Source organism: Orbicella faveolata, unplaced genomic scaffold (genome assembly GCF_042242905.1).
Source record: "Orbicella faveolata isolate gen_17 unplaced genomic scaffold, um_ofav_v1 contig_1, whole genome shotgun sequence".
NCBI classification, from domain to species: Eukaryota; Metazoa; Cnidaria; class Anthozoa; order Scleractinia; family Merulinidae; genus Orbicella; species Orbicella faveolata.
Window position 1 is genome coordinate 7,115,516 of NW_028301536.1, and position 21,010 is coordinate 7,136,525.

The 21,010-nt window shown below is 36.6% G+C and overlaps 1 protein-coding gene across 2 annotated transcripts in view; it reads right to left on the minus strand.

Moving 5' to 3' along the window:
* The window catches only part of LOC110054696 (exocyst complex component 4-like), a 30,151-nt gene that overhangs the window by 8,063 nt on the left and 1,078 nt on the right, over nucleotides 1–21,010 (minus strand). For both annotated transcript variants that reach the window (XM_089287160.1, XM_089287154.1), the window contains exons 4-25: nucleotides 20,205–20,267; nucleotides 18,781–18,919; nucleotides 18,393–18,481; nucleotides 16,880–16,956; nucleotides 15,831–15,954; nucleotides 14,920–14,982; nucleotides 14,207–14,259; nucleotides 13,410–13,514; nucleotides 11,632–11,702; nucleotides 11,254–11,287; nucleotides 10,490–10,594; nucleotides 7,526–7,553; nucleotides 7,031–7,083; nucleotides 6,056–6,138; nucleotides 5,860–5,917; nucleotides 5,095–5,187; nucleotides 4,731–4,818; nucleotides 4,128–4,191; nucleotides 3,271–3,374; nucleotides 2,129–2,202; nucleotides 892–1,030; nucleotides 316–406 (exon numbers count right to left, since the gene is read on the minus strand). In XM_089287160.1, the coding sequence (XP_089143286.1) occupies nucleotides 316–406; nucleotides 892–1,030; nucleotides 2,129–2,202; nucleotides 3,271–3,374; nucleotides 4,128–4,191; nucleotides 4,731–4,818; nucleotides 5,095–5,187; nucleotides 5,860–5,917; nucleotides 6,056–6,138; nucleotides 7,031–7,083; nucleotides 7,526–7,553; nucleotides 10,490–10,594; nucleotides 11,254–11,287; nucleotides 11,632–11,702; nucleotides 13,410–13,514; nucleotides 14,207–14,259; nucleotides 14,920–14,982; nucleotides 15,831–15,954; nucleotides 16,880–16,956; nucleotides 18,393–18,481; nucleotides 18,781–18,919; nucleotides 20,205–20,267 (1,798 nt within the window). The remainder of the gene's footprint in view (nucleotides 1–315; nucleotides 407–891; nucleotides 1,031–2,128; nucleotides 2,203–3,270; nucleotides 3,375–4,127; nucleotides 4,192–4,730; nucleotides 4,819–5,094; nucleotides 5,188–5,859; nucleotides 5,918–6,055; nucleotides 6,139–7,030; nucleotides 7,084–7,525; nucleotides 7,554–10,489; nucleotides 10,595–11,253; nucleotides 11,288–11,631; nucleotides 11,703–13,409; nucleotides 13,515–14,206; nucleotides 14,260–14,919; nucleotides 14,983–15,830; nucleotides 15,955–16,879; nucleotides 16,957–18,392; nucleotides 18,482–18,780; nucleotides 18,920–20,204; nucleotides 20,268–21,010) is intronic.

Consider the following 21,010-nt stretch of genomic DNA (forward strand, 5'->3'; position numbering starts at 1 on the left):
TCTTCATGGTTACTCCATGTTACACAACGTTTCTATAACAAATACCATTTGAAGAGCATACTTTTTAACTGCAAGTTGCATTCGCATGAAAAGTTGAAAGGAAAATCTTTGACCCAAATGGGACTTGTGGCCTTAGCCTCCAAACATCAAAGGAAGTTTCTTGTCCACCTATCAAGTGAGTTACCAATCCAGACAAGAACACTAATGGGCATAAAACAATGCATTTCCCTACTTCACTTCATGTTTTGTTGCACTCTCCACTAAATTGAGTCAGCTGTAATATTAATCAAGTCAATGTATTTTGTTTGACGTTACCTCAGGCAGCGACTGATGTCTTCATCTTTGGTCCAGTTGGCACTGAAAACACGCGTGGGCTTATCGCCCTCTCCACTGTACTTCAGCAGAACTAAAGACAAGCAGTGATAGCGACACCGTGTTTACCAACAAAATTTCCCACTGCTTAGTTGAGCTAAATGTTACTGTCACTTTGAACGAAATCACGGCCTTGTTGTCTTCACAAAGTACAATGGAACCCCGCCTTACGGCCACTCCGTTAACACGGTCACCTTGTTATTACGGCCACTTTATTCTGGTCCGAACGAAAGCTCAGTCAGTTATTCTCTAATTTAAAGAGCCCCTTAAATACAGCCACCCCGTTAATACGGCCAGATTTTTGTGGCCTGTTGTTGACCGGATTAACTGGGTTCCACTGTAACTATGTTCTGCTCCAGCTTTCTTTTCTGTTTCAAAACCACGAAAAACATCACATAAGTCAGTATTTATGCAATTGTGTAGCGAATAAAAAAGGTTAAACGAACGAGCAAATGTGAATAAAGAAATTCTGAACAAGGTTCGACATAGAAAGTAGCCTTGGGAATAGAAAGCATGTACCTTTGTATGTCTCATAACAGCTATCCTTAAAAATGGTAAGCATTTTGCACACCATTTCCAGGAATTGCGATGAGTAGTTGGGTAAGCTGTGCATTAGATTCTTGAGATCCTGTATCAGTTGTTCTACTGTGGCAGTGCTCTGGAAACCAAACACACAATCAGGTGTTAATCAAGCCAGCTCATATACAAAGTATTTAAAATAACTTGATGCACGTGTAATAAAGATAAGGAATGGTAAAGAGTCTCCAAATGGTGGTATATCGTGACCCAGGTTCTATACCAGTACTACTTGATCTTCAAGCTCCACCGCCATTACTGTTAGATAGTTCACTGTGCTGGACTGTCCCGTTCCTCTTAAAGCAGCTACGTCACGGTTTGCAAGAATCCGCAATGATTCGCGAGCAAAGCAGTGCAACTGATCCGCAACAATCAGCAGAATACACTACAACAATATTATACAATGAACCATAAACCCCTGCAAAACCCCTGAAGGCCGCCCCACAGGTCACGTACTCCCAAACGCGGAAACCGCTGGCTGCATAAGCTCATATTTAACTTACCTAAATGATATTAGCTGGATGGGCACGCTAGCTGGCTGCATTAGCTCGAGTTTAACCTTGCCTAAATGATATTTAGCCACATTAAAAAGTTTAGCCTCAATTTTTCAAATTCGTCCTTTGTAATCCGTGTTAATCTTCTCCAGCCTTAGCCATCCTTGTTCCTTTATGGTTTATCATTATCTCTTTGGTGTTTTTCTATCTTATTTTTAGGTAAATCCACAAGTTAACATGGTAATGAGAAGTAGAAGCATGGTACTGGAGATTGACTACAAAGTTCTCAATACTAGCAACATGTAAGTTGGACCCAAATGTAAACATACTATCGTTCTACACCGTTTCTCTCAAAAGATTTGCCAAGGAACAGGATTTGTCAAAGTCAAATTCAATAAAAAACAAACAAGACATTACAACTTCGTTCTCAGGATCTCTTTTCTTTCCGCCACGTGAAGCGAAAGAGATCCTGGGAACCGCGGCGAGGTTGAGGGAAGACTGAGGTTGTTGCATGACAGCTGTCACTTTAATGGACGAAATTTTATTTTTTTCCTTGTTGTTTTCATAAATTTCATTATTTTCTTTCTCGTTTCCCTTTCTTACCTTAATCATCTCAGACGAAGTATAAAAAAAAAACAAACAAAAAATCAATCGAACGTGCCTCAAAAAACCTTAAATAATCATACCTGCAGAAGGGGTCTACTTGCTCCAAGAAGCTTCATTATATTGGCATCAGTTGTTCTTCTAAATGTGTCTGTATCTAGCGATAAAAAAGACAAACCAAAGCCGGATTCAGACCAGGAACTATATAATCACTTTCTGTGAAGATTTGAGTGTACACGTGCTCTCTCCAATCGGCTGTTGTTTGATTGAGAATAGTATGACTTGCAATTAGAAGCCAATAATAGAGACACACCAAGGATTTGCTATGGAATCTATTGGGACGAATTTAAGGCAACCATTCCGCGAGGGAATAATTGAATGCATAAACAAATTCAGTGCTGTGACCTCACGTTTACTGACGAAACGTTAACACATCTTGTAGAATCAGTTCTGAATGCTAGACTGACTGGTGTATGAAAAAGGCTTGATTGCAATGCCCCACTGCCTTTGTTTATACACAATTGGCCATGACCAACTTGCCAGCCTGAGTGATGATTTTTTCCCTCGTCCTGTATATAACGACACGTTGTTGAGGATTGTAAAAAAATCTTCTGAACACAAAAGGTTTGCAACTTTATGACCCTTAAATAATCCACAATTTATTGTCGACTTTGCATATTCCTGTCTTTTTACGTAATTGCACTATTATTTCACAATCAGTCATCTTGTTGCTGTGATTACTAGTCAGTTATATTCCAGATCATTATAACATTCACATCACACCGACTAGCGATTGTATTTCATTTGAGAGTGATGATGGATGATGGTCCATCCCTTCTGTTGAGTTTTATGTCAGGTGTACTGCTTTTGCGCTTGACGCATTAAATTCACACGTTCACTTTGTGATTATACCTTCTATATCCCATACTTACCACTATAAACTGTAAAAGCGATTTTGAGACGTTATTACTGCATTATACAGGTGGCAAGTTGGGAAAAAATACTTTCTCTTATTGGTCAAAGTCGCGTAGCAACGAAGCTCAATACGAGAATGTTTTTTTAATTACTCCCTGAGAAGTAGGAAGAAACACGCATGCTCTCGCAACAGACCAAGCTTTTATTTGTTAAGTACGTACATGTAATGTCTGGCGAAATGTCGTCTCTCTCGTGAGTAAAACTAGGAGAGGATCACAATACTGCATAATATCTTTGCATTTAATCTTACCTAGGGTCACCTCCCTCAGCTTTTCACGAATATCAAACAGAATTTCCTCGATAAAAATATCTTTGACGTAGTCTGTGATAAAACCATACAGGGTGCATCTCATCCTGAAAAAGAAACATTTGTAACATTGAAAAAGGGATTAAAAAGAAAACAAAAACATTAAGAAAAAGATAAAGATAGCTTGATGACCTCTACGGTTTGCATATTTACCAACCGTTCACCATCGTTAAAGCCTGTTAAGAATTGAACCAAGTGACTCCTCTGGGTTTAAAGAACGAGAGAAAGACAAGACCAATAAATGTAAAACGCCAAGGGTGGCGTGGGCGGGAAGCGATTATGGCTGAACTTTGAAACGATCTGAAAGCCGATACACTGGGTCAGCTAAACGACTACCAGATAAGAGGCGTGTTCTCTCTGGTAATAACCAATCACCATCTACGGTGATCCTTGTACTAGTTATGAAGAGAGATTATTTATACCTCCCCTGGATAGAACTCTAGAGCACGCTACACGTACCACCAGCTTTGACAGGTGTAGTCAACAATTCCTTAGTACCTCATTGTAGTATTGGATGAAGAGTTAAGTGTCACACCCAACTCACAACGCAAAGACATTGTCCCAGTTCCAACCTTGGTCCTTTTGATTCATTTACAACTGTTCGTTCCGCTACAATGTGCGGTGATAATCAGGAAATTTTGTTCCGTTGTGTGACACTTCGTCCAATGGTCAATTGATTCATTCAAATCGTTAAACACTCAGAATCAAGGTCTACCCAAGTTGTGGGCCCAACCAGGGTGAAGACAAATTGTTACAAATAAGACTAACATCCTTAATACATGTAGGAAAAACACTCTTACTCTCCCTGCGTTTTGATGGCCGCTTCTATTTCACTGACAAAGGACATCAAGGGACAGAACACAACTGCAAGGGATTTAAATGACAGCAGTTTTAATCAGGTCGCAATGGAGTGTCTGTTTTAAAGCAAAGTTTGACTTTTTAAGAGTTCTTACAACTTTCCGCCTTGTTTAAGTGTGCCAACAACCCACACTAAATAGTTGTCTCAATATTGTCCTGTAGAGTGTCTGTGCGCACCCACCCTTTATTCCATTAATCCACAAAAAAGAAAGACAGGTTGACAACTGTTAAACTCTGAATATGCATGTGTACCCGGTAAAAATTATATTCGAAAAGAAAAACTTGAGTGCTTTGAAGAAAACAAGAGTTATTAACTATCCCTTCAGCAGTCATAGCACAAGCGGAATCTTTTTCTTCTTCTTCTTTTTTTTTTTGATTTCATGAATAATAGTCAGTTTAGTATCAATTCAAAATTCAACAAAACAATGATCTTTTTCACATTAATAGACATTCTATTCATCTCAATGCAAGACAACGTCATGTATTTGGTTAAAAGTACATTGTGAAAACCAGTCTTTCTTCGTGTCTAAGAATGTTCAGTTCACCTGTAATGTTCCTTGGGTTTGGTTTACATAACAGCTGTGGCTTGGTGTTGTGAAGTGGTTCACCATATGTGTCATCGTCCTCCTCATTCTAAAGGATTGCAATAGCAAATGAGCATTGGAGTGTTCTACATGTGTAATTAAAAAAAAATGCCCATACGCTCAGGGCAAGAAGTACCTTTTGCGAGTTTGTCTTGCAATATTTTCCTGTTGTGAAGGCCGAAAAGATTATACAATAAGCAAAACAAAGTAACGTTTAGATCACGACTAAAGACTTTGATTGGAAAATATAGTCCTTTAGTTCTCCACTGTCTAAAAGACGTGTTGTTAATGTGAAAGTTAACCAGATGACTTGATAGCTCCTTACCGCTGTTCCAGCCATACACTCCTGTCGTCTTTCTCTTATGTACGTGTTCATACTGATGGCAGATGAAGAGCCCTCAAAACGGTACAATGGCGTCTAACAAGCAAGAATATATTTCACAGATACTTTTTGTTAAGGAAAAGAGACCAGACTCTAAGAAGGATAGCTTCTGATTACTGATTATAAAAGAAATCTCTTTCTAAATTTGCTGTAATAGAAGCTTCTTTTATAGACGAATGGTAAAATGAAGAAACAAAGGCTAGAGGTGCATTATGGACTGAATGGACGGACAAATGACCAGGTGAACCAATGAGCAAACGAATAAACAAACGAGCGAAGTAGGGAAATGGAAGAGGAAATCATTTATAATAATCATTCAATTTAATCATAACAACTCCCAAATCAACAAAAGCTATACCAGGAGGAAGTAAATATTACATTAAACTAAATGGTAAATAATACAATCATCACTAGTACCACAATGATGACGATATAATGAAAGAGAAAAATATATCATATATCTAATAAAATGTTAACATTATCAAACTACATCTAGCCTTAATAATAAAAAAAGATATTTAAAAGAATAATAACAAGCGAACAAACGAATAAACAAACGAGCAGACAACAAACAGACGTAGGAGGACATTTAAAAAAAAAAGATTGAAGAAATAAACAAAATAAAGACACTTTTTAAAAGTTTTTAACACTTAAGGATTTACACACAACAGCAATGATGTTTATGAGACAACGTTAATGCTCTCTTACCCGCTGGTCAGACTTTAAAGGCCCTCTCCGCCTGAGTGCAAAGAATGCTGCTACATCACTAAACAAACAGGCAAAGAAATTTAATAGACTACAATACTGCACCTAATTCGACCGCCATACATGTACGACAAAACTAATCCATCAGTCCAAGCATCCAAATATGTATTATGTACTACGACACGTTGCGTAGCACTACCTTGATGACTCAGCAAATGACACTGGTCCTTGTTGGGTTGCAGTGTTTTGAACGTCCAAGTAATCACCAAGCAAAACTTGGATCTGCACAAAAAATAAACAGTAATTATTAAAACTAAATACAAGCCAGGCCTTATACATGTTTACAACTGCATGTCAATGTTAGTGCCATCAAAATCGTGAGATCTACTACTGCATATATGTGCAGTAAAATTATAACTACGATCAACAGGTACAAAGATAACCCTTGTAATACAAATGCAAGGACTTAGATGTGTAAAATTACCACCTAAACCTCACAGAACCACATTGGTGACCCAAACTGTTATACTACTCTTTTGACTAAGACCTTCAACGATACTTTTCTGCTCCAGGTACCTTACGGTGCACCACCCTGGGATTCACAACCAATCAAACAGTGTAGTTTTTGATGTTCTGACTTCGTTACTGTGAAAGGAAACACAGCTACCAAAGAACAAAGGACAATGCCGCACTCAATTTTTTTTTTATTAATTATCCCTAATTGTATCTTTATGGTACACTTTGGCAGCATGTCAAGCAAGTTTGGTCGAGCCATGGTTTGTCGTCAGTGAGAGGTAAAATACCCTTGGTAAGACAAACGAGAATGATATGCCCCTGAGGTGTACCAAAAAAGTATGATTTGGTATTTACCATACCCAAGTGATGGCGATATCATAGCCATATCAGGCCAGTGACTTGATATTGCAGGATATCAGGAAAGTAGGCAAGGCTTCTGATTGGCTAATAGACAATTTAAGCATCATTATGGTTATTCAGGAATGTAACCAACATATAAAATTGTACAATGTGTCATTCTTTAGGACAATGTCAATACATAGTCAAACAGGTTGCCGACGACAATAAAGATTAATATACATTGCCTTGATGTAGCACTAAATACTCAGAACTAACATCAAATGAAGCGTATGGAAATCAGTGATGATTCTCAACTCACTGCAAATTGGATCTCTGACCAAACAACATCAATTGTGTAAATATCTGTATCTCCTAGAAAACAACAAAAAAGAACATTTGAAAACAAGATCTGGATTCATTACTAAACTGACAGTTCTTTAAAAGTGATATTCAATAAATAAGCCCAAAGGGTAAATTGTCTCTTTTCTACACTATCCAGAGGTGCAGGAGAAAAACAGTTTCCACTTACTTTGTTGTACTCACTCAAAATTACAGGCAGTATACCGGTATTTTATTTATTAAATAAATATTACTTAACATTTTTGTTATTAAAAACAGTTTCTATTTACAAGGCTGAAAAAGTAAAAAGTAAAAATTGAACGTTTTTGACACTAGGTCATCTTTCAACACTAAGTCATCTTCGCTTAGCCTGAAGATGAACTGGTGTCGAAAACATTCAGTTTTTACTTTTAACCTTTTTAGCCTTGTTACAAATAGAAATTATTTTTAAAATCAAAGCAAATATTATTGTTACCTAAATCAATCTGGGAATCTGATGCCTTCTGTAATAAGAAAAAGAAAAGGGATAAAATTACAAGCACTTTATTTAGCACTGCTAGAATAAAATCTAACAAATGAGATAACCTGAAACAAAGCTGCAGCAACAGTTCTGGATTTTAATTGTCCCATTCTAATAACAAGCTGATCTCACACACATTACTCCAAGCTTCACATTTACCATCTCATTTCTACCACACATTTAATGCTATGCTAGTAGTATATAGGGCTTAGAAAAACTTGAATTCCAGCTTGCCCTCAGGACAAGTGGTTCTGAAATTTTGCTCGTGCTGGGCAAGTCTTAGTTTGCCCTTTTAATGCTTGAGATGGCAGATGACTTGGCCAATCCCTTGCTCATTGGGCAACTGAGAATGAAAAGCTACTTGCCCGGAAGGAAAATCTACTTGACCCAGACGGGACAAGTTCACTGTAGACAAACAGACGACACTCTTTTCGAGCCCTGACTGTATAGATGGCAAATATGTTAATATATAGAGAGCCTGGCAAAATGGCCTACGTTCCACAATTCAAGTTCTCTGTACACTGTAACTAAGTGGTTTAGAGTATCCAAATAGTATGCAAGAGGATGTTTCCAATTGTCCTACACTAGTAACTGATCAACACCTCATTAATAACAGCCCTCACGCTGTTAAAAAGATTAATTTGTTGCAGCATACATATACAGTTGCACCCCCTATTTAAAACTATCAGGGGAAATGAAAAATTGATCGAAATAGCAGAAGTTTGAAATAGCTGATAGTAAATGACTGAAGGGTGAATCCAAGGGAAATAGTTTTGAGTTTGATTAAGGGAGGACTTAAAATAATCGAGTTCAAATTACTGGGGTCCAACTGCATACAGTGCTTGCTTTATCTTGGCCATTTCCGACAATGTCCCATTGTATTGCAGGAAGAGACTAATGTATGCAAGCAAGACCTTTCACAATAGTAGAATCTTTGTTTACATTATTTGCCTCATTAGCATAAACGATAAAGTTTCTGATGGAGCTACAAAAACATTAGTTCTGAGTATTGAAAGGGCATAGCATGATTAACTGTCCCATTTAGGAATCCAAGCCCAATGTCATGTACAGTCGAACCTCGATTATCCGGACCTCGATTATCCGGACCTCGATTATCCGGACCTCGATTATCCAGACCTCGATTATCCGGACCTCGATTATCCGGACTTTTTTCTCTGGTCCCAATTTTTTCATGAATATTAATTAGTTGTGATCTTGAAAACTCAAAGCCGCAAAAAGCCCAAAATCCTTTCAAAAGACTGTTGAAACAGCGTATTATCCTGTGGGCTTTTCAAAATTTGCAAATTCACATGAGCGATTGATCGTAAACTCAAATCAAAAACATGTCTACGAAGCAAAAGCGAGTCGTTCTATCGATTAAAAATAAGCAGATAATTGTTTCACGTTTGGATAAAGGAGAGAAAGGAACAAATTTAGCTCAAGAATTTGGCCTCAGCAAGCAGCAGATCTCTGACATACGGAAGAACAAAGAAGAGATCCTAAAATTTACTGACAGCATCAAGACAAGCGAAGGATTAAAACGAAAGTCCCTGACCAAGCTACAAGTCTTTGAAGCAAACAAACATGCTTGAACATTTTAGACCTTTGTAAATACCTGAACTGAAAGTTTTTATTTGTAAATACATACAGGCTGTGTAGATTTCACAATTAAAATAATGTTTTCTTTGCTGTATACCTTTTGTTTACATTTCTATCTCATTAATAAACATGTTTTCGATTATCCGGACTCTCGATTATCCGGACTATTTACCGAGGTCCCGACGAGTCCAGATAATCGAGGTTCGACTGTATACTTTTTGTGTGACACAGGTTTAGAAACTCAAAAGTTTACAAAGAATGTATGAGTTCATTAGCGCTTTTGCCACCCAGAAATTTTAGAATTTTTAAAAGCCAATTTCTCCTTCAATATTACACCCAAAGGGACAAAACTTTCACCAATTACTAAATTTCGCAAGCTCTTTAAATGTTTGCTGTCAAATTGTGTCTACCATGATGCCTTCTCTGTGCAAAGTTGTATGTTAATGAGGAAAAATGTACACAATGACGTCAGCAAAGATTTGCCTATAAAGGTGCCTGGCACTGATTGAAGAGAATTGGTATTTAAATGTCTATGACTGAATTACAAAAGGGATAAACAGTAAAAAACCTTCTCCTGTTCGATATAGCAGAAGTTTGAAATAGCTGATAGTAATTAAATGACTGAGGGGTGAATCCAAGGGAAATAGTTTTGAGTTTGATTAAGGGAGGATTTAAAATAATTGAGTTCAAATTACCAGGGTGCAACTGCATACAGTACTTGCTTTATCTTGGCTATTTCTGACAATGTCCCATTGTGTGTTACAGGAAGAGACTAATGTATGTAAGCAAGACCTTTCACAATAGTAGAATCTTTGTTTACATTATTTGTCTCATTAGCATAAGCAATAAAGTTTCTGATGGAGCTACAGTACAAAAACATTAGTTCTGAGTATTGAAAGGGGCATAGCATGATTAACTGTCCCATTTAGGAATCCAAGCCCAATGTCATGTCTACTTTTTGTGTGGCACGGGTTTAGAAACTCAAAAGTTTACAAAGAATGTATGAGTTCATTAGTGCTTTTGCCACCCAGAAATTTTAGAATTTTTAAAAGCCAATTTCTCCTTCAATATTACACCCAAAGGGACAAAACTTTCACCAATTACTAAATTTCACAAGCTCTTTAAATGTTTGCTGTCAAATCGTGTCTACCATGATGCTTTCTCTGTGCAAAGTTGTATGTTAATGAGGAAAAATGTAAACAATGACGTCAGCAAAGATTTGCCTATAAAGGTGCCTGGCACTGATTGAAGAGAATTGGTATTTAAATGTCTATGACTGAATTACTAAAGGGATAAACAGTATAAAAACCTTCTCCTTACAATAACTCTATGAATGGCTGAAAGAACTGTCTCATGAGCATGGGCCACACCCCTGAACAGGTCAAACACCACTTCTAAGAGCTCCAGCAGATAGTGAGGCTGATTCTGGAACAAATATTAAATAAACACACAAACAAATAAAGATAAGATAAAAAGAAATCATGTGAATGGTTAATAAGGTATAATCTGATTTTTGATTTTGAGACCCAAGCTTAACTGCTGAAACACTGTACCCTCAGGTTGTAGACTCAGATACATATAAGCAAATAGAAAGTAGCATCCAAAAATAAATCAAACTGTACAATCACCATATATGTCCTGTATCATTAGAATATTCCTATAACTGGAATGTAAAAACAAATTCCTATTCACTTAATATAAGCAGGGTTTAGATGGGATAAAATAAACACAACCTAATTAAAGCTGGGTTAGGAGTGTTTAAAAGCAGGTCATATGCAATGTGTTGTAAGTACTAAGTCCTGCAAGTAATATATTGTAGGTACATGGTAATCTATATATATGCTGAACATAAATTAGTGAATGTATACTAATTTGTATATAATTTGCACTCTCACATATTGCACAATGTAATAGTTTGTCCCATGCAGTGTGTGCAAAAAAAAAGGTAACAAGTAGCAGACCATGTGAGTTGTTATGTATATAATTATGTTACATAGCCATATAATTATATGTGCAGAACAAGGGTACAAGTATATCTTATTAGTTATGTCCAGTCATTACTGATTTACATGTACACATTGTACCTGCTGAAGAATGATCTCTCCAGGTTGACCAATCCTAAAAAAAAAGCAGAAGAAAGCAACATTTATGAAAAAGCACTTCAGATGCATTATACAACTTATATACTACTTTAATTTAAAGAATCCAAGAGCCAAACCTAACTGAGCCTCAATTAGTAGAGTTTCAATTACTGTAAGACCATTTAAATGTTATGTGAATTATTGTATTCATAGGCACTTTGATTCATATTAAAATTTATTTACTAACTTGCACAGTGCTGTTTGCTTTGTCTTTTTGGAGTAGCATGTGTCACTAGTTAATACTGCATCTTTCTCTGTTTGGTTACCATAATTGTTTTAAATTTTTTAACCATAATTATTTTTGTCTCTTACAAAATCTACCTTTTAGTAACAAGAGTGGTAGCCCTGTGAATGATCAAAGACATCTCTATCTTCATTCTCTTCTTGATTGCCTGGCAACAAAGCCAATAAAACACACTGTATAATTTCTTTCAAATCAGATCATAGATCCTGTAACAGTTAAATGTACATGTTCATTCAACAGGCACGTTTTCCTGCATTCTGCATCATAAACTGCTTCAAAATTGGTTTTGCACATTTTTAAGTGAGAGGCCTTTGCATGTGTGACCAGACAAAGTATATTTGCAGATTGCCCACCATCTTGATATGATGCCTCACACAAGTGCATTCTGCAAATTAAATTTATTAGGAATTTGAAGTCTCTTTTGTTTTAAATTTCAGGGATGCAGCCAAGACAAAAACTCAGGAGGGTTCACTGAGAGCCAATAACAAGCTAAATCAGCTTGTCTGTTCACTGGCTTTCTAAATTACCTATTAAAGTCTTTAATTTGTTTGACACTTAAGTAAACATTTAACCCCTGATAAGTTCTCTTTCAGCTGATTTAATTTGCTGGTGGGATGGGCAGCTCCTTGCTGCAGTATAGTGTACATGTACATCCCTTTAAAATCTATAATACTATGGTTAATTTATAGCTAACAGCTACAGTCATCCACCAGTATCCAGCCATCCACCTTAGACGATCAACTATCATTTTCGAGTCATGTAAGCAATGTAGAAAAGCCTCCTGTCAAACTGGGGTTCCTCTGAGATTACGTAACCTCATTCCGACATCAGCTAAATTAAACATTGTCAAATTTGCAATACTACCTCATCTCATACACATGTATACTGTCAGACTGTCTGGCATTTTTGTTGTTCTTCTGATGCCAGAAAACTAGAACGAATTCAGGAACGAGCACTATGAGCTGTTTATTGCAACAATAAATTGACGTACGAGGAACTCTTGCAAAGAGCGAAACTACCAACACTTCATATGTGACAATTGCAAGCCATTGCAACCATAATGTATAAAGTCAAAAATGGTCTGGTGCCTCCTTACATTGCGGAATTATTTGTTGTTGCGAATTCTCAGTATCACCTTAGAAATTCTGATTTCACAATACCCAAATTTCGGACTGTTGCTCATGGCAAACATAGCCTGACTTATTTAGGCGCTGTCATTTGGTCCAAACTCCACAAGTCTATTCGATCTTCTGAATCATTGCACACTTTTAAAAAGCGCATCAAATTGGTTGATTTCACAAGCCTGCTGGACAGTACTTGTAGAGACTGTTCTTTATGTAACAACTAACATTTGATCTTACTGCATGACTCACCGTTTGTTTTATATAATATATTTTAAAACACTTACATACGTACATGTATTTCATATTTCATTAATTATTAGATAAGTAATCGTAGTTAGGTGTCCCCAATTAGTATACATTGTATGCTAGCAACTTTGACACGTTAATAAAGTTCAAGATTATCTTATCTTATCTTATCCAGCTACCCTGCCTTGGAATGTCATTAACAAGCAGTTGGTCATTACATTTAATTTGTATCTTCAGCATCAGCCAGATGTTGCCATTATTAGCAAGCTAAATATCTGGTCATTTCTGACAGTTACAAAACATTAACTGACAGTTACAAAATGATAATTATCTGCTACAGTGTAACAACAGTCATGTTCTTACCTGCAGTGCAGGTTTGTAAATTGACTGACTAACTGCTCTTAATGCATGTACATATTTTAATTACTAAGCAAGAAAGGTAATCATAATATGCAAGAATGGATAATTCTTTTTTTCTTAAGTACCTCAAGTGCTTCAGGAATCTTTCCAAGCAGAGATAGAGATTCAATTAGAACATTCATGAAGTGATCACTGTCTGACTCTGGGTCAGTATTCAGGTCTTCTGTGATCTGAAATAGTAATTATAATATAATAATTAAAAAGAAAGTTATGCTTCTACAAAAATGTACAATGTACACTAAAGGTTGTCCAATACCATCTAATGCTGGAAAAAGGTATTGGGAAAATGGAAATAATAGATTTATCACTCTGGAGTAACGACTCAATGTACAGCCACAATGTTTTCCCGTCAAACATAAAACAAAGTCTTGTTCAAAGTCAAATACATGTAAAGTAGTCAATCACAATAACACTCCATAGAAAGGAGAATTATCAACAAGCAATAATGTAGTATACATGTATGAAGTTGCTACTAACAAAATCTTTGTCATTGAAATTTCTCAAACATTTTAAAATTATCTGTAGCTTAGATCAACATAAAATTGAATTATGTACATGTACATGTCTAACATGATACAAAAAGTTACTTCGGTATTGATTTTTAGGGCTGGCAAATGCTCCGTTTAAAAAATAGTTAATATGCATCTCACAGAATTTTAATCAAATTTCACAGACTCTCTCAGACTCTGGACTTCTTTTGCAAGGCTAAAAAACTCTTTGGCTTGCAAAAAGGATGTTACATGTAGCCTTGCCTTCTCGCAATGTTTTAGATTTAGCATTAAATGCTACCCCTAATATTTATGAGGACTCAGGACTCCCAACCCATGATTCTCGTCATTTATCCAAAGCTGCTTTAATTTACCTCAGTTGATGAATGTGAGTCATGTGAAGCTGATGGATCCATCAAAAGAGATCCTGGCAAACAACAAAATTATGTATTTACTTTTAACAGTTTATTGACTGAAAGGGACAATATTATACAGGTTCTTGAATATCCTTTTGTAAACACAATTTCCCTGGACAGATGGAAGCTGTACATCATGATTGTATGATAAAAATATCTGAGGCATGTATGAAGGGTAAAGGTACATTTATAAATGCAGCAGAAGGATAGATCTTATCAGTTGCATATCGCTCAGTTTTCTGACCAACTCAATACAACCTGTCAGTAATCCATAGCACAACACAATAAAAAATAATCATTCACAATAGTTATTCAGGCTCACAGGACATTATAATAAGTCCAACTACAAATCAATCCAAAAATAATCAAATCAAAAATAAAATTGATGGTTAAGCCAACAGAGGGGACCATCAAGATCTTCCAAAAACTGCCTTTTGTACATTTTGAATCATACATGTAAAATGTGTTAAATCAATAATTTTGGTTCCAAGTCAAATTGCTTGTATTCCTAAGATCAGCTACATGTTGTTGTCTGTAATTGCCTTACAGTCTGTAATTCTCATCAACTGGAAGTCTATATATTACTGTATGTAACATATCGCATTAGTAACTAATAACAGTGACTGAAGATTACAGCATTTAAGTAAATACTACACAGATCAGTTTCTTACTTGAGGCAGTACGAGAGTGGGACTTCTTGAAGATTCCTCCAGAACCAATAGTGGATGATGACTCTGTAAAATTGTAACAAATGCAATCAAAACATTTTGTTAACAGTAGTTGCTTAATATGCTGATCAATTCTTATTTAGTATTTGACTTTGTCAGTAAATAGTTATCTTTGTTTTAACAATTTTATTTTACTTGATACTGTCTATTGTTTTAACCCTGGCAAAAATTATCCCAGACTTTGCAATTGACCACACTTGAAGTCCAATGTTAGCAGTCCTGATACTGGTACAACATTACAGAGATCCATCAAGTGTTACTGTTCAAGATTAGTTGTGAAACATGTAATTTTATGTACAGAATATTACAGCTGACTGTCAGTGATACACCTGAATGGACTACATTATTTAAACAGATGAACTTTATTTTAAAGTTGTTGCTGTTAAACAGGTACATGCACATTGTATGGTAACAGTGCTGTACATGTACTATAAATTGAGCACACTGTGAATGAACTCGAGAAAATTTTGGAAACCAAGTACAAACTAGTCACATCTGGTGGGTGGCTAATGCCCTGATACATGCAGGTTATACGTACACAGTAAAGCCAAGTTACTGTCAGTAGTTAACCTAGGCTAGTAAGGCCTAGCATTCCATTATTGACAGATCTATGCACTTTACATTGTAGCACCCTTGCCAACTGACAGCAAAGCCGCCTCCTTAAACTACACTGTACACACTACACAGACCTCTGTACATGAATACATGAGTGCTGTATAGATGGAAGAGAAGTATGGATTTTTCTGCCCAAGTTTCAGCTAAATTTGTCTCTCAGTTCACATAATATTAATTTTAAACCTTATCAGATGTCCACTACAGGTGGTTCAAATGACTGTACTGTACATGACACAAACCTTTGGCTCCTACAGAAGCATTGTCAGTCATATATGCCACTAGTTTTGTTCTCTTCTGTCTGCTCTTCTCTGATTTCAGATACAGATGAGTGTTCAAGTCTTTTATCAGCAATTCATGCTCCACCTAACACAATGGACAACAAGAGGAGATTACATGACAAAAATAAGTTTTTCCAGAAAATACTAATACCCCTCCCTACAGGGAGCCTACTAAAGATTTTTCTGTTTTAACTGCTTCTCTTATCTCTCTGGAAATTTTAGTTTGGCTCGACACTTCGTTTTAGAAGATGTGCCAAGGTTTTGAAACCTCTCCCCATCAGAATTTAATTGACCCCTACCCTTGGGTGGCTATGAACAGCCCATGGAATTACAAAATCATATGCTCAGGTAACATACATGTAATTTGTACAAGTCACGCAATAAATGAAGCTGTATTTTTTACAATGATTATATTGTAATACTAACAGTTTTACTTTTACTTTTACTTAAAGTTTTACTTTGTCAGTACTTCCTGTGTGACCAGCTAGTCAAAAAAATAAAGGTCTTCTAGAACTCCTTTCATATACATGTAGTACTGTTTTTCACTGTTTTGTAATAGTACTATTATTAGATACCTTTTGTAATTTACACCTATTTTTTTACCTACATTATATAAAGTCACTCACTTGTAAACATCCTTAAACTGAAGATGGATACTGAGTATCCGAAACATGTCTTACAAATGTAAATGGTGTGTTGTCTTTTTTAAATGTTTGGTTTCAATCTTACTGCTAGGAAAATTTGGCAATGTTTACTATATATAACGTATGTTCTGCAAATGTGTTCTTAACTTTAATTAAAGGCTGTGGATAAAACCCTAACATGATTGTGACAACTCAAATGAAAGCTACTGAGCAGTGCTTTCATAATTTTATAAGAGTTAACTTCAGTTTTAATCTCTTTATGGCCGACATTACTAACCCTATGTCCATGAGAATTCAAGTGTATAGATGGCTACAGAACAAGGTATTTATGAGACAAGATTCATGTAAACCTATTAATATAACTACCTTCTTTCTTGACTGTAAATCAAGTCTAAGATGTCTCAAGGCCTCCACTCCAGACAAACTTCCCTCAAGCAGAGAGACTACATATGAAAGTCAGATGAAAAACAATGAATTGTTCCATCATTAAAAGTTTTCATACCATACTGATGAAAGAAACTACATGTCACCTTCCTGGCTCATAAACAATGATGAAAGAAACTACATGTCTCCTTCCTGGCTCATAAATATTATTTATGTACATGTACAGCAAGACAGAATATAATTGGGAAACAGTTATCCAGTAGCTGATGTGGACTGATTGGTACAGAGTCTCAATTGATAACATTCTATGACTGACAAGTTACTATATTGGCCAATTTCAGTTATAAACATACAAGAAAAGAAATTCAGTGTACAGTAAAAACTTCTGAAAATACAGTAACTCCTTCCACTCCCGGAAATCAAGTTCCCGAAATATCTGACTAAGATACAAAACTCAGGGTTGTCCAAATTAGAACTTGTGTCTGCGAAAATCATCATCTACTTTTATTATTGTCTTGGCGGCCGGCTACTCTGGTGATCTATTCATCTGAATCTTTAGAAAAAGATTGCAATTCAGCCACAGGACTTTGTCACTGACATCCCTTTTCAAGGACAAAGCCCCACTCACATCTTCACCCAGGCAGGGGGGGGGGGGGGGGGGAGAGAGACTCCCTATAATGGCCAGGGAGGCTCCACCCAAAAGGGGTACTATTTTCAGGCTTCAGGTATATAAAAGGCTAGGGCTTTCACAACTTGACGTTTATATGCATAAAAGAGTAGGGAAATCTGTCACTTTGTTATAGATTTAAAGGGCCTTTAATTACTTTTTTTTTTTCCAAACAGACGCAACTTATGGCTGTACAATTTCATTACTAGGCACTCCATGAAAATCACAAGAAGACTTCCTTTTTTGTGAGTTTACAATAGAGAAAGTTTGTTTACTAGACAAGTGACGTAATATGAAGAGTTTAATGTAAGGAACTCTACGGTAAATGTGTCGCAAACTTTTTTAATTACCGGTAATTAGATTGTTCAGTTCAAGAAAATATCCATACTCCCCCTACAGAAGGGATTGGAATTTCCTGGGGGGTGAGGGGTTCTGTAAGACCAAAAAATTCAAAGAAATGCATGAAGCTCAATCGGAACTTCCAGATGGGTGGGGGGGAGGGAACTTAGAAAAATTCCCTTCCGTGGGGGGAGGTATCGATATTTTCTGGAACTACACATGAGAGCTTCAAAAATTAAGCTGCTATGTTAGTGAAAATTCAAGGGCTTTCAAGGACCTATATTTATGCCGATAAATTTCAAGTACTTTCAAGGCCTTGAAAATGGACTCCTGAAATTCAAAGGGTTTTCAAGACGTGTACGAACCTTGCTTGTGAGCAAACAAGATGAGAGCAGTACTGTAGACCAAATATGGTAGAATGGAAAAATGCTGCTATATATAACTATTTTTAATTAAAGAGCATAGCGATGAAGTGTTTGCATATCAGACCTGTGGACACAAGAAGCTCTGTAGCATGCAGGTAATACTTCTTTTTCTTGTATTTCTCAATCTGTTCAGGAACGTTCTTAACTTGATCTCTGAGAAAAATGCATGAAAAAAAGGAAGCAAAAAATGATGTCAGCAAAATTAATAATGTAGGGTTAATAATGTGTAGTTTGCCTTGTGAATTTGAAAAGAAGCCTTGCCAGGATAAACAAACACGAGCAACAATGATTAAAATGGGAACAAAATGAAATTGTGGGAAACAAAATTATTTCTGTTATCAGAACTTTCTGCAATTTTACTGAACTCATTAAGTGTGACATTTTAAAATTCAGGCACATGCGATGGACCTCCCTTCCCCAGATCTAATCCACACCTATTGTGCATTACTTACATTCTGTCCAAGAGATTGAGGACTTCATTGTACTCCAAGCCATCCATCCAATATTTCTTCAACTCTTCTCTTTTGCAGTGTAGTAATGACTTGCATGCTAGCAAATTTTCTCTTAGAGACTTCACTTTCTGAAGAGATGCTAATTAAAATAATAATTTACTAAGATACATAATTAACATTCAAATATGAACATGATGTTAGTTTAATACTTTTTAAATGGACTGAAAGTCAAAATTGTTAAAAAATTTTTAATTAATGAAAACATGTTTTGGATGAAACTTAATCCATGACTTTAATACAATAATAATAATTAGTATCACCCAACTAATGGACTAATGCAAATCCTGCATTCTAATTGGCTACGCTACTAGAGGACTATTAGTAATAGTCCTCGAGTAGCGAAACTGGTGCAATCGAGCGTGACGTTTCTTTCGTTTTATTCCCAAATAAATATTTCTTCAACTTGCATTTGCTAACTTTATTATTGCCTTTTCTGTCCGACTAGTTGGGTGATACTAAAACAATTAGACCCTTCGTCCTCAAGGGCCACAGGTCAATAGCCCATTCGGCTTCGCCTCATGGGCTATTGACCCGTAGCCCTTGTGGGCTACAGGTCTAATTGTTAATTATTAATAGGATGACGTTTCATCTGAAACATGTTTATGTTTACACTAAAAAAGTCTTGACTGTCTTCAAAATGTTGGTTGTCCAAAAGTACTGTACAGTTTAGTATTGATTAAGTAAAGTTTAGCATTGATTATTTTGAACAATTATCCATTATTAACAATATTAGTCATAGCATGGTAGAAATTAATAAACAATTAGGTCTGAATTGTTATATTTAAAGTATTCAATGCATAATATAAAGATTTAGCCAAGCCTAAAACTAGCAGAACGCTCCTAATTAAAAGATACCCTGGCTTGAGCCTGCAGCTGCAATCCAATCAAAAACCTGTATCTGGACAGCTGTCAACTTCAAAAAAACATGTGACCTCAACAACCTCTAAACATGAACCCGCAATATGGTCGGGTAATACTGGTCAGCAGATACTTTGTTTTGACAGGTGCCACAACCAGAGGTAGGCTGTAAACCTGCCCCTCCCAATCTCTAATGGAAAAGCCCTGGGAATCAGATTGTTGCAGAGTGTGGCATTTCACTAGATTTACATGAAGGGGCATACATGCGTCCATCCATATGTATGGACTGACCTACAGATGGACAGACAGACCTGTGGACAATCACTAGACAACCAAAATTTTTTAGCTTGATGGGATACAACTTTTCTAAGCAATGGGGCTTCGTTCGCCAACTGTGGCGCATGGGGGCTCCTGTGCCTCTATTATTATTCTAGTGTCTCCCCCACCTGACCCAATGCATTTCAAAATGACATTATCATCATGTTACAGGTCACAAATTTTTATACCTGCAATTCTGGTGGAAATTCCAGTAAATGTTTGAATGCTTGACTTCAAGTGCTCTTGGTGTGCTGAAAAATTCAAAAATAAAGGTAAAGTCTGCATTCAAGCCCAGTGGCCCATCAAGCTGGTGCTTACAGGTGTCTTGAGCATCTGTATGAAGCAACTAGGAGTATTTCTAGTCCCCTGTGGATGGGATGTTAGTCTGTTGCAGGGTTATCCCCAGCGTGAAATTCACCAGTACTGATTTGTCCACCTGGGCTGAGGTGCTGTGAGAGTAAAGTGACTTGTCCAAGAATACAACAGGATGACACCAGTCAGGGCTCGAACCCAAACTGAGTCCAGGGCACTAGCCGCTAGGCCACTCCACCTTCCATATGGATTGTACAATGCACATGCAGCCCACAGTTTAATGGCAGCTTGTGTTCATGTTGTAGAAGGTGTAATAATCTACTAGTTAGCACAATGGGCTGTGAAACAGGTGATCTGGAAATTGTACATCTATACTGTGTTCTTGGGCAAGTCAGAGAATTCTCACAGTGTGAAGAGGTACTAGTGAATTGACAGGGGGAATTTATAACCAGTATTTTATGAAAGTTAGTTGAACACTTGATTAGCCCCACTGCTTTAACAGGGTTATAGCCAAGGGTCAGCTGCTGGCTAATTTTACCTACTGACTGAAAGAGAACTTAAATCCAGCTGAGATTTCATATGAAAACAAAGACTTGGGGTAACTTTGTTTGTCAGAAAAGGTGGCTGAGCTTGTTAATGAGCCATCTAAGTGCTTTCTGAGCTACATCCCTGCTTTTTACTA